Here is a 15,076-nt window from a genome sequence, read left to right on the forward strand (position 1 = left end):
TAATCAATAATTATTGATTATTGTTTCAATTAGCGGAAAACAAACATGTTTATAACAGTAATTAATAGAAACAGAAAATTATATAAGACAAAAGAAAAATAAAAGTAAGTTTTAGAAAAATAATCACGACACTCGTACTTGTTAGCATACCTAGAAATTATTATTTTCTTCATTTTACAAAAATAAAACGGTTGATTAATAATCGTTAATTATAGTTTGATGCGTTGCTGCAGTTCCGATAATGGGACATTATCATCGCTTTCATCTGTGGATTCGATGGTACTACTTGTGTCACTGTCCATAGATTCCGATTGAACCCATGGCCTTATGCGGTCAGCTGCTACAACACTCTCAAACTTCCTGTTATTTTTGCTAAAGCCGGGTATATTTGAAACTCTATATCTATCGTTACCTAATGTTTTCATAATTTTATAAGGGCCAATGAATTTTGACATAAGTTTTGTACTGTTACCTTGATTATAAAAATTTGTTCTCGTAATTTTTACAATATCTCCTTTCTTAAAAACTGCCGCAGGAACTCTATTTTTATCATATCGTATCTTTTGCTTTTCTTGGTCATGTCTTATGTTTGAGTTTTTTTTTTTTTAGTTCAGCAACATTTTTATTGATTGATCTACATTAATGTTAAGTTTATTTGTTAAGTTATCTCGAAACTGTGTGCCAAATAGAGCTTCTGCTGCAGAGGTACGTGTTGCAGCGTGTACAATGTTGTTGATGCCCCACTGACTCTTACCCAGACACGTGTCCCAGTCGCGTTCGTTCTTGTTTGTATTATGTTTAGCCATTGCTTACAAGATAGTTTGATTAAAACGTTCTACTTGACCGTTTGCTCTGGGACACGCGACTGCGTTAAGTACATGTTTAATTCCGTGTGCTTTACAAAAATTTTCAAAGGCGGTCGATGTATAATGCGACATGGTAATCCAAAATCATTAAACAGATTTTCTAGCACGTTTATTGTGCTTAGTTTTTTACCGGTTTTACAAACAAGTATTTTGTAAATCTGTCTACAATCGTGAGCACATAAGTATAACCTTTTTTTTTTTGGTGAATGGGCCAAGATGGTCTATATGTATTGTATGAAATGGTTTGCTGACCTTTTCAATTGGAAATAAGTGGCCAGTTTTCTTATGACACGCCTCGTCTTTATCGTATGCACATTCAATACATGATTTCACATACTTTTGTACTAAATGGCGTAGTTTAGGAAACCAGAATTGACTTTGGACTTTCTCAACTGTTTTTGTTATTCCCGGGTGACCTATGTCGTCCAGCTTTAACTATATAAAACTTTTGTATTTGGGAACTACCGTCAAGTTGCCAAATCCTTTAATAAGGGGAAGTTCAGTGTATATTCAAGCTAAAGATAACTTATTTGCATCAGAGTCTCGCATCAGACTACATTCATGGATTTATTCGGCAAGTCGAATCGTTATGGCCGACTCTGTTACATGTTTGACATTTAATTAAGGGTTTTGTACATTTTTGAAATGTATGACCTTCTGTACGGCAATTAAAACAAATTATTTTTTTTTTTCTTATCTAAAGTAGACTGATTGTTGTTGTCTCGGTCACCTAAATCCTTGTTAAGTATTTCGCGCCTTTTAATGTAGGGTATCTCGGATGTTTGTTTGGGAGTTGAGAAAACCCAGTAAGTCTTCTGGTTCCTTACAATTCAAAGCTTGTGCACTATTTCTAATAGACTTGTCTGTAATTCCGTGTATAACGCAATCTACTGCATTCTATCCTACGATATTACATCGATTTATAAGACTAAGCTTGTCATAAAAATAATCGCAAAAACTCTCGCTTATCCTAGTAGTACGTGCTAACATTTCTTCGAGTAGCCGACCATAATTTTGCTCATTGAGAAAAGCCTTTTTAATTTTGAACTGCCATTCCTATACAACTGTCTGAAGTGATTCATACCATTTCTTTTTTTGCCTGGCCAGCAAGTTTTTGTAAAACAAAAATGTATGGTTTGCTTCTCGTTCCATTCATATATCACGGTACATTCATTAACTTTATTTAACCAACTATCCACAGACTGCATTTTATTTTATGGATCAAACTCCGGTATAACGTTATTTAGCTGATTGTTATGAAGATTACTAGAATGTGCCTTTTTCTTCTGGAAGTTAATAAGCAACTTCATAACATCTTCGGGGAAGAATGCACTGTCAGATTCCTCCATCGTCGACTGGTTATTAAGGGTAATTGGTGGCGAATTTTGACTCACATCTTCAATCTCCCACCTATCCATTGAGGTTATAGATTTCATACTAGTATTTGCTCGCTTATTGTGTTGCAAAAGTGAACATGCAGGACCTTTCCTTTTTTTCTCTGATGTTTCCTTCGCTCCATTACCTCAAAATAAAAAGATAAAGGCTGTAATATTCCATAATTATTAACAGCTAAGGAGGAACCCTTCATTATATTATGAGAACCTTTACTACTTTTGTGGAACGAATTATCTATTACATACATAAAACATAGGTTTTTTTTTTTTGTTATTTTTGAAGAAACATTCATATAACTCTTATATTCAAAACAGTCTTTCCCTGCCATTAATTCTACCATAAGATATCCATTCCGAGGCACACGTGGCCGATGATCATACCTTATACCTTAACGTGAAAAGCAAACGGCCCATGTTCAGCTCACATGGCTGAATAGCTACTCTATCGCAAGGCACACATGGCATGAAGTCAGCTCGCATGGTTGATTAACTCCTATAACGCAAGGCACACATGGCCTGAGTCAGCTCACATGGCTGATTAGCTACTCTATCGCAAGGCACACATGCCTGAGTCAGCTCACATGGCTGATTAGCTACTCTATCGCAAGGCACACATGGCCTGAGTCAGCTCACATGGCTGATTAGCTACTCTATCGCAAGGCACACATGCCTGAGTCAGCTCACATGGCTGATTAGCTACTCTATCGCAAGGCACACATGGCCTGAGTCAGCTCACATGGCTGATTAGCTACGCTATCGCAAGGCACACATGGCCTGAGTCAGCTCACATGGCTGATTAGCTACGCTATCGCAAGGCACACATGGCCTGAGTCAGCTCACATGGCTGATTAGCTACGCTATCGCAAGGCACACATGGCCTGAGTCAGCTCACATGGCTGATTAGCTACGCTATCGCAAGGCACACATGGCCTGAGTCAGCTCACATGGCTGATTAGCTACGCTATCGCAAGGCACACATGGCCTGAGTCAGCTCACATGGCTGATTAGCTACTCTATCGCAAGGCACACATGGCCTATGGTCAGCTCACATGGCTGATTAGCTACTCTATCGCAAGGCACACATGGCCTATGGTCAGCTCACATGGCTGATTGACTACAGTATCTAGAGGCACACATGGCCTATGGTCAGCTCACATGGCTGATTGACTACAGTGTCTAGAGGCACACATGGCCTATGGTCAGCTCACATGGCTGATTGACTGCAGTATCTAGAGGCACACATGGCCTATGGTCAGCTCACATGGCTGATTAACTACAGTATTTATAATTATATAGCGGAATTAGTTACTGATACCATGTATCCAATTTTGAAAATAAATCTATTCTATTCTAGTATCTGAAGGCTCACATGGCTGATTCTTTACAATTGATACTATCTACCTCATGTATGAAGTAAGAACTTAGGTACACTTCTATATTTATAAATTAAAATCTGTGTAGACATCTTGGGTACCTATGAGCACAAATTAAATGAATCAAAAATACCAAATTCTCGAAAATAGTTTCGTTATTACCTATAGTGCCTACATAGCAATATCATTATATTTTTTTTTATTTCACTTTTTATTTGTGTATAACTGCGTGCATTATGAAAGTTTGATACGGAATTAAAACAGAATAAATTATCTAAAAAGTCCTATGGTAGACGTAGATATGTACCTAGCTGTATGTGCGACGAACGCAAATTCGAAGTTTATTCAGCGCGCGAGTCGCGGAGAAGCGCTGCGGTGCGGCGCGCGGGAGTCGAGGTACGGCTCAGCCGCATATCATAGCAACGCGGCCGGGGTAATTTGCCTATTTACCTACTTACGCGTTCGCTACATTTTCGATTCAATAAATAAATAATTTGAAACTTAATTATCTTCATACATTCGTAACTGGGTATTAACAAGAGTAATAAAAAAAAAACATTTAGCATGACGCTGAAATCTCAGATATTCTAATCAAAATTATTCAATTAATTATAATTATTTTGAAACTAGCTAGGTAGGTAGTCTTTTACACTAATAACAGGACATCTTTATCCTTTATAATTTCGTTTTACTTTAATCACGTTAACAGAATGAACACACTATGAAATTAAACGTAGGTAAGTAGTAGGTATTCAAAATGCTGAATAACGCAGTGTCGTGTGTGGTTTGTTCATGTCCTATGCCTTAAATACCCTACCCTGCGTAAGTATAGGTGTATTTAATAATAAATGAGCAAGGAAAGTCTGACGCCATGAGACCTAAGACCCCAGACTGGAGGTTGGGAAGGAAAAGGGTGCGTGTACCTCGTGCAATGTACACAGGATGGATTTTCATACCGCTGATTTAACAGACTCATTAAATCAGTCACCAAAGTGACGGCTAAAGGTGTCTTGGCCACGGTAAGAGGATTTATTAACGTACCTTATAATTTCCTGTGGGCTGTCTGGACTCGCTTCCGTACTTCTGAAGTTTTGCGAATAAAACCTCTTTTTGATTATATACTGGTTTATTGAGTCTTAATTTCAACAAATAACTCTTAGCACTTATAATAATAATTACAACGGCTCTCGTCTCGAGCATTCGTGTTTGTTTCTTGGATAATCAATCAAGACAAACTTCTAAAAATTTTATGCCAAAAGGAAAACTGTCATCCCCACTTGTTTCACACGAAATGTCGAAAAACGTTTAAATGTCTTCGATTGGTAAGGTCAATCTCCAATCATGTACGGACTACCATAGACTAAAAATTCAAAATTAGTTTCCCTGATTTGTTGATTCCATTTGACAAGTGAAGCTTAATGGTTAAAATAAAAAATACAACAGGTTGGAATCTTATTGGCTGATCTAAAATGGCGCGACGCTTCATGATTGGATGATTTGGTAACAAATGTTTACATGTTCGTGTTGTGCAATTATTGGAATGTTGCCTTATATTTATTAAAATGATATGTATCGATTATCGAATAATTAACAAAACAAGTCGATTTTAAATATTATTGGTAAAAATACTGAAGCAAACAGCAAATCACGACACATACAAATTTCATCCAATTTTATTGAAAATAACTTACAACATTAACAACACAATTTTGATAAGAAGTCATATATACACAATTCGGACACGCAAGTTCATAAACTAGCAGGGTCTAGCTAGATCTATGTCTGTGTAGCCGACCCAGACTGCTTAACAGGCGTTACGTAATGAAGACGGGAACAGTAAATCATAAACAATGCTACTCACAATTTATAGCCTACGGACGCGAAATACAAGCGGCAGCGGTTAAATAATTTATTGCTTCGTAAATAAAACTATATTGATTGATTGACTGCATAAAATTTTATCCTAAGCATAATGTATTTATATGTTTATTAGAATGATTACACTTAGAAAAAATAGGCTTATTATTTTGTGCCGCGTAGTTCCCGGCACCAATATAAAAAAAATAGGACAAGTCCATCTCTTTCCCATGGATTCCGTAAAAGGCGACCAAGGGAAAGGCTTATAAACTTGGGGTTCTTCTTTTAGGCGATGGGTTAGCAACCTGTCACTATTTGAATCTCAATTCCATCATAAAGCCAAACAGCTGAACGTGGCCTATCAGTCTTTTCAAGACTGTTGGCCCTGTCTACCCCGCAAGGGATATAGACGTGATTATATGTATGTTTATGTATAATAGTAATTTTATTCTAGATGCTACGCGCTATTTAGTGGAATAATTATCTATGGCGTTAGCTTCTTGAGAAATGTTTTCAAACGTTTTTGGCTGAGATGCAGTTCTGAGTTGAGTGAAAATTAGACCATCATGTTTCCGCTGTATCTCATAGCTTACGTCCACTGGATATAATGTTGGGTTTATAAAGAATGGAGATTGGCTGAAAGTAGGGCGCATAGTTAATGCCAACAAAAAGCTCTTTGCTATGATGTAAACTATTATCGCGTGTGTTGTAGGTACTGGTTGCAGCTTTCTTCTTGAATTTAAGAGCTAACTCTTGCACGGTGGAGTTAATTGGAGCTTCCTCCATATATGACGTTTCACGGAATTTTTTTATTTGTTAGTATGGTGCCGTGTGGTTCCCGGCACCAATAGAATAAAGATTAGGACCACTTTATCACTTTCCCATGGATGTCGTAAAAGGCGACTAAGGGAAAGGCTTATGAACTTGGGATTCTTCTTTGAGGCGATGGTCTAGCAACCTGTCACTATTTGAATCTCAATTCTATCTTAAAGCCAAATAGCTGAAAATGGCCTATCAGTCTTCACAAGACTGTTAGCTCTGTCTACCCCGCAAGGGATATAGAGGTGATTATATGTATGTATGTAATAAATATAAATATATCGGTTTAAAGAACTTTATTCTCATTAAGACTTTTACAACGCCACTTACATGAGAATTAATTTTAGGTTGATAATAATGTTCAAAACACTTAATAAAGAACAGATCACTATGTACTTAATAACAATTAATAAAAAGAAAAAAAAAAAAAAAATTAAATGAATATTTTGTTACAACTATAAATTTACAATATGCTGGGCTAATTTGCTTTTAAAAGCTCCAAGAGATTTGATATTTTTTATATCTGATGGTAGTTTGTTAAAAATCTGTGCTCCCTCAAACGTAAACATTCGCTTGCCATACTTTGTGCGAACTTTGGGTAGAACAAGATAACTAGCCCGTCGTGTGAGTCGCTTAGTCACATGTTTTGTTTGTGTGAGTGTGATCGAGGTGTGGATGGTCTTGTTTAATACTTTACGTACGAGTATGCATGTGTGGTATTTATACAATTGTTGAAGAGTCATAAGTTTGGTTTCTTTATAGATTTTAGTACAAGAGCTAAGATATGGATAATGAAATAACAATTTTATAATTTTATTTTGTGCAATTTGTAGTTTGGCAAGTCTAGTTTTTGAGGCGGTACCCCATATCTCAATCAGATATATAAGATGTGATTTTACCGTAGCATTATAGATAGATAATCGTAATATATACGGGACAAATTACACTGATTGAGTTAACTTCGAAGTAAGTTCGAAACTTGTGTTACGAGATACTTACTCAACGATACTATATTTTATAATTAATACTTATATAGATAAACATCCAAGACCCAGGCCAATCAGAAAAAGTTCTTTTCTCATCATGCCCTGACCGGGATTCGAACCCGGGACCTCCGGTGTCACAGACAAGCGTACTACCGCTGAGCCACAGAGGCCGTTATGTATGTTTATACTATATGCTTCTAAAAAGAAGAGCACTCACCCGATCCCTGGAGTCGATGTGAACCTTCCCCGTGTCCAGGAGCTGCCGAAGTCGGTCACAGTCACCACGCAGCGCCGCCAGATGGAACTGGACGTCAGTCCGAGATTCTTTCTGAAACAAGAAATAGATATACATACATATAGTCAAGTCTATAAACCTTGCGGGGTAGACAGAGCCAACAGTCTTGAAAAGACTGAATGGCCACGTTCAGCTGTTTGGCCTAATGATAGAATTGAGATTCAAATAGTGACAGGTTGCTAGCCCATCGCCTGAAAAAGAATCCCAAGTTTGTAAGCCTATCCCTTTGTCGCCTTTTACGACATCCATGGGAAAGAGATGGAGTGGTCCTATTCTTTTTTGTATTAGTGCCGGAAACCACACGGCACAAGAAATAGATATACATACATATAGTCAAGTCTATATCCCTTGAGGGGTAGACAGGGCCGGCAGTCTCGAACAGGCTGAAAGAACACTATCAGCTGTATGGCTTCATGATGGAGTTGAGATTCAAATGATGACAGGTTGCTAGCCCATCGCCTAGAAGAGGAATCCTAAGTTTATGAGCCTATCACTTAATCGCCTTTTACGACATCTAGTTGGACAGTTGTTCTATTCTAAAGTACTGAAACCACACGGCACTATATGTATAAATGAAATAATGGAGTAAATTAATAAAATCCAAATTAAATTGTATCCATTACAGTGTGTTCTTGAAATCTGCAGATCATAATAATACAAGGAAATAGGTAGCTTATAAACATTGGATTATAATTTTAAAAACCTGTCTTTGTAAGCCTGTTATCAGTATCTAATCTTATTCCAGTAAATAGCGGGTTTTAAACCTTTTTAGTTTAGGTATATGAATATATTAACAACAAATACTGAAAGACGCTAAATTACATATTCATATAACACAAGAAATACGATAATTAATTCACACTTGTACGAATAAATTACTTCTTACTTGTTGAATAAAGAAGCAATAATAATAATCAATCATAATAATACATTAGGTATGCCATGCCATGAGTCAAAGCAAATTGCTTCAAAAAACTATCATAAATTTCCTTTTCACGTATAGAATAAAATAAAGTTGAAATGATTTGTGCAACAAGAAAATAATAAATTAATGCGGACTTACGGGCATACATAAACATTGCTTATCTGTGCATCTGGTGTAAAAATAATTTATCTTGCACATAAAACGTTGCGCACACGCAGACTTTGAAGGCCACGACGGCGAACAGAAATAACACGAATATTTTAAACGGCAAATATCTTTAGCTATTGGTGTTTGAATAATGAAGAGAGAAAAAAAAGGTAAAATAAGAAGAGAACATTAAATATTATAATTACTAAGAACAAAATAGAGGTTAAGCTTAATGGCTGAAGGAAAACACGTAAAAATATTGATAGAGAACATGAAATAAAACTGTAGTTCAATTATTCGACCTTGAATAATTATATTGCAGAATTAATTATCAAGAGTACCCGAAACCTTGCATGAAGAGAGTTATGAATGTGGATGAAGTGAAGGAAGTATGCAGAGATCGTGGCAAGTGAAAAGATGTAGTTCCTGCCTATCCCTCCGGGAAAAAGGCGTGTTTTGTATGTATTTGTAATAATTATCCAAATATTTGTATACTAAATGATAGCAAAAGGGCGATGCGCTACGAAATATTTATAACTTAACAAAACAATACTGAGCGATTCCCTTCCCTTCATCGGGAATATTTGGAGTAATTTGCCAAATTGATAGATCGAGAATCGTTGTGGACAAACTAAGCGTCTGATTGCATAAATATTTTGATAGATGAATTCAATTTTCAAAAATTGTAATCTTTAAATCGAATCTTTAAAATAAATCATTGAGAATTTTGTGTCTCTTAAAAATAAAATCCGGTGTAAGAAGTTTGATTTTTATATAGAATGGAAGTATGTTTGTACATTTATCATACTTTATTATTAATAGCTGCACTACGTATATATGGAGCGAATCTTTTATCTTACCGGTATCATAAAATATTATATATCTAATTAATATAATTCTCCTCCTCATTCTTTAACGATACTGTATCACAAATTCATTCATTTGTTATTTGGTTTGTGACATAAAAATCAGTTATAAATATTTCACATGAACTCATGACGTCATTTATATCTGTACAATTTACAAGTATGCCAGCAAATGTGCCAAGTCCCAAGATATTTACTATGACGTGATCTGCCACATCATCGACACATTTATCTTGGGCCACTTGTCTTTATATGTCATGAGGATCATTTTATTCTTCTCAGAGACCCCTGTCAAAGGCCGGTTTTCCTTCAGAAACGCCTTGACTTGGTTAACCGTTTGCTATTGTTACAATATGAAATGTGATATGTTGTCGCTGTTATATGTTTTTGCATTGCGTAGAGATTGGATTTGTGATAAGACCTGCCTTTTGAACTTTTAATCTTTATATACTTGTATATGTGCGTTTTCTTCATGGTTCAATAAAGTTTTTTAAATAACAGTTTTATATAGGCAATTTATTTTATATTGCATACTGTAGAAATGATATGATCTTTATGATTTATGATAAGTGCTTCATATCTTTACAAGTTTTTTATTAAACTTAAATTTCTTGGTTATGTCTAATTTTTTTTATCGTCCAACCTTTAGTTTCTTTATGATGATAGTCTATTTGATATTAATCAACTTTTAGTACGCGACGTCAGTCATTTCATTTAATATTATGATCGTGTTTTATTAAATAGTTATCACAAACTAATCAACAGCACAACGCTTAGGTTTTATAAAGTCATGTTTAGTTTGTATTGAAATATTTTTATAATTTTATCAAATTGTTTGTGTAACATGATTGAATTCTCTTTTTTCAACATTGGGTAAAATGTATTACTTACTGTCATTACCCGCACCGTCGCCCACGTTTTTTCTTAAATGTTTTGGTTCTCGTTGCGCTAGTCTTTACAAAAATCAAAACTTCTCAAGGGACATTGTTCGACGCGTGTTTTGACAGCGGTGTCAGCTGTCAGTCAGTCATTTACTAACACTAGATTGCTATATTGATTGATGAAAAGAATTTGAAAGATTTCAGTTTTAAATAAATAAAATTTAAATAAACAAGTATAATTTAACTTACAAAACTTGATGTGCTCTATGAAGAAGATCCGGTAAAACCACGAGATTGAAGCAAAAGTATCATGTTCATGTCGCCAGTTTGCCGCGACGCATCGATCGTTAGGCTTTCAGCAATAAAGGTCAAAGAACTAATCTCAATGCTCTTGTGGCATGCACAGATATGAAAATTTTATATATATATAATAATTCTCATCAATTCGCTAAATGTCTGACATCACACAAATGAGAATGTCAATTTTATAAGATTCAATAATAAACAAAAAGATGACTTTTGTGTGTTATGTTGTGGTATTTTAAGTGCGTGGCCGAAAATACCAGCAAACGCCACGCTACCTTTATTATTCCAATTCCAACTTATAAATGCGGAAGTAAGTTGTTTGTTTGTTTGTTAATAACCTCTTTAAGGGTTATCTTCTTGATATATCAAGTATTTATAATTAAGAATCTGGAGAAGGATATGGGGTATCTTTTATCCTGGTAAAAACTAAAGTTCCCGTGGGAACGAAAATCTTGTATTCATTTGTAGGTGGCGTTAAATTTGTAGCTCTTGGCACTTATTTCGTAATTAAAAGTTAATCGTGAATTACAAGGAATCTTGTTATTACGTACATTTCCCACTGACTGAAATGTCCCATAATAATGAATAAAAATTTCGAATTTGCAATGCGTCTGCTATTCATCCAGTCTTCCATAACAAACATTTGAGCAAAGTTAAACACCCTTTGAAAGGCACGGTGCAAGCCAGTCTGAGTCGCCAGCCTGCCGCATCGCATCGATCGCGCCTCGGCTCCGGACTCGGGACTCGGGACTCCAAAGGAGCCAATCCTGGCAGTGCACATTTTTGAAAGTGATGATATTCTTTCAAAACTAACATTTGACACTTTCAATAGTCTTTTGCTGTACATACATATTGTCACGTCTATATCCCTTGCGGGGTAGACAGAGCCAACAGTTTTGAAAAGACTGAATGGCCACGTTCAGCTATTTGGCTTTATGATAGAATTGAGATTCAAATAGTGACAGGTTGCTAGAACATCGCCTAAAAAAAGAATTCCAATTTTGTAAGCATATCCCTTAGTCGCCTTTTACGACATCCATGGGAAAGAGATGGAGTGGTCCTATTCTTTTTTCATTGGTGCCGGGAACCACACGGCACAATCACAGTCTTTTGCTGTAATCTGCGTTAATATGAATTCGTTCTGTGATTACTTGTGTTGCGCAATAAAGAGTTGTTGGATTTCATTTTGGTTAAATTTTTAAGTGTGTTGTTCTAAGTGTGACAAATGAAACTTTTAAGTCACGATCACGACACGAGTCTTTGTTTATTTTTTATTACGTACGCAGATTGACCTGCACTAGCACCTAGGTCATTACTGAAAATCAGCGTATTGCTCTATAGCAATAAATTCGTTGAGTTGTGACCTTTTTGTATTGCTGCAACTCACACCCTAATTAATTTGTATTCCGTATGTTCATTGTAAATTGTGTGTAGCAAATCAAATAAATGAATTATCTATCTATCTATCTAAGTTTGCATCAAAATCTTTTCAAACAAGACCTTGGTAGAAATTAAATAAGTTATATAAACATTTTTGTTCATTTTGAAGCACTTACCTACTTTAGAATCGACACGCATTTTACGTATCTATGTTAGTGCAACCTTGAAGGTGCTAATTGGATAAGCTATGTAGTGGATTACTTTATCATTCAAATTCAAGTAATTTATTTAAAGACGGGTGTAAGTATAAATAAATTTTCTGTAATATTTGCATTCAAATTGTTGGCCTTAAAGTGTTACATCTGAACGATTTTATTATTTTGGTCTAATTAAAATTTAATTAGGTATATGAATATTAAAAATTACGTTTAACTAAACTTATTTATAAAAATATTACCTATCAACTTGACTTTTATAATTGAGAACTGCCTTGTGGTTTCCGGCACCATTAGAAAAGAATGAATAGGACCACTCCATCTCTTTCCCATGGATGTACAACTTTAACGACACGACGTACTACGACTTGGGATTCTTCTTTTAGGCGACAGACTAGCAACCTGTCACAATTTGAATCTCAGACCTATCATTAAGGCAAACAGGTAAACGTGGCATATCAGTCTTATTAAGACTGTTGGCTCTGTCTACCCCGCAAGGGATATGGACGTGTTTACATGTAGATATGTATGTATAATCAAGAATAATTCTACGTTTATGATAACGATCAAACTAATATCAGAATGTTAACCTTAACGGCAATTCATAAATAACGAACGATCGTAAACCGGAACATAAAATGTTATTTATTGGTTTGTCGTCAATGGCTGTCATTTGACTGCCACTAAACGTGCTGATGACGTGAGTCCTGGTGTAAAGGTCACCATGGAGATACTGAATGATGATCAGAGAGGTCAATAAGAAGAGATATGTAAGAGATCTCATTGGAACATTGAAGCGACAAAGAATATATTGGTAGTGCCGTGTCGTTCCCGGCATCAAATCGAAAGAGAATAGAACCACTCCACATCTTGATTTTTTAGAGTGACGATGATAATATTGTCTTTATTGAATTGTTTGACATTTCGTGCAGTAATTGAAACTCGTATTCATTAGTTATCTAATAATCTTAAATTATTTAGCAATAAATTTGAAAAATTACTATTATGAGTAGTTTTTTCCTCGTCTTATCCGTTTCGTTTACACAGATTGATCATAATTAAGATCAGACTATTAAGAAGTTAGAAAAATAGTTCTGCGTCTACGCTTAAATTTTGTAAATGCGTCGTAAAATTTCTGTTAATGAATGCTAATGGTGTTTTATTCTTTGATGTGGTTCAGAGGAAGCGTTCAGACAGTTTCGTTTCAAGACTATTTCTAAATATCCTTTTAGTTTCATTTCCGTTAATGTTCTACACTTGGTTGATTTGCGATGGAGTTATAGCTTTTTAATTGATTTTATTCCTTAAGGAAAACAAATCGAATATAATTTAAAATTTGTTTTATATAAAGCTATTTATATATTTATATTTATGGTATCCTTTTAATGTAATAAATTACGTGCAAAGATAATTCGAATATCTTTGTTATCAAAAATAATTGTGTAAAATCTTACTTATTTACGATGTAAGCTCAACAGTTAGTAATTTCTCCCTTTAATCGATGGCCTTAACATTATTAACCTTCACGTTAGCTTCTTTTTAAATAACTCATCCCTTTGTTTCTATTTTAACCACAAAATTATTGACACTTAATTTTAACCTTGCCTGTGTCCTAAATTTGCTACCGTTGCTAAGAAACGAAATGAAAATAGCAGAACGAAAGCCAAGGTTTACGAAACGGATTTTCCTTGTATTTCTAAGAAGTAAAAAAATTATTGCGATGTTTTCTTTCGTTTAAGTTCCCTACTTTCAAACATTGAGCGTCATTTGATTGTTTTCTAACTTTAGTTTTTACCTGGGTGAAAGATCACATACACGTCCTATTCCAGAATCACAATTAAATATACGCGATATTTCATTAAGATTAATTCAGTAGAGACCCCTAAAAAGGGGAAAAATAAATAAACGTACTTTTACATTTATTACATTAGTTGAAATTACTTCTTTGGAAAAAAAAAGTGGGACGAACTAGAATTTGCTCAATAATCTGCAAATCAAAACGTTCAAGGATTTTGAAAATAATTTTGTCGAGTAGTAGCTATGTAAACTCTCGTGATATTTGACCAACTACATACTTGATGTGATAACACAGATAACTTTGCTAACAATGACAGTACAAAAACTAAGATTGCGTGTGCGTTCACAATTAGCGCCTTTGAGAATACCATAGTCATGTCCTATTGTCGCATAGAAATAGAAGCCGTTAAACAGCATCAGTACATTACCTAGATACATTACATTATGCTAGATAACACCAGTATATTAATTCAAATTGACATGTTCAATGTGACCCAGTTGAGCACATTAAAATAGAATAGCAATATGACGACATAGGCAGTAGAAGATATCTTGTAACTTGTAAATTAAGACAAATTAAGGTCAGGACAGTTAAGGTCAGACATGGGTCGTTACATGTAAAACCTAACTTATCCAGGATCACAGGCAGTGGTTACAAGCTGACTCCGAGCTCCACCGGTGAGGTGAGAATGCAACGAGTACTATAACCAGGAGAATAATGAGCAAATATGTCTACCTACTTACATAACTGTTCTTTAATTGTCATAAGAAGAGAGTCCACTACAAAAAATATGTGAGTGGTTAAAAGAAAATTTGTATAAATGCAAAGTGATTTGACGATCAGCGTCTACCTGAAAAATCTGTACAGTGATTAACAAATATAATCACGATTTAATCAGTTTAGCAAAAACATATATGCATTCATAAATCACGCCTCTTTCCCGGAACGGTAGGCATAACTACATCTTT

General features: G+C 35.1%; 1 protein-coding gene and 1 long non-coding RNA gene across 2 annotated transcripts in view; both read right to left on the bottom strand.

Annotated features, from left to right (window-relative positions):
- The window catches only part of LOC106137649 (ankyrin repeat domain-containing protein 29), a 53,238-nt gene that overhangs the window by 15,206 nt on the left and 22,956 nt on the right, over positions 1–15,076 (bottom strand). Inside the window, exon 2 of the mRNA XM_013338513.2 lies at positions 7,513–7,623. Coding sequence (XP_013193967.1) covers positions 7,513–7,623 — 111 coding nt within the window. The remainder of the gene's footprint in view (positions 1–7,512; positions 7,624–15,076) is intronic.
- On the bottom strand, positions 1,011–7,479 carry LOC132901804 (uncharacterized). The gene is made up of 2 exons (XR_009656908.1): positions 4,675–7,479; positions 1,011–2,388 (listed from the first exon to the last, which is right to left on the bottom strand). It is a non-coding gene; the product is annotated as an uncharacterized LOC132901804 (long non-coding RNA).

Source organism: Amyelois transitella, chromosome 5, assembly GCF_032362555.1.
Source record: "Amyelois transitella isolate CPQ chromosome 5, ilAmyTran1.1, whole genome shotgun sequence".
Classification (NCBI taxonomy): domain Eukaryota; kingdom Metazoa; phylum Arthropoda; class Insecta; order Lepidoptera; family Pyralidae; genus Amyelois; species Amyelois transitella.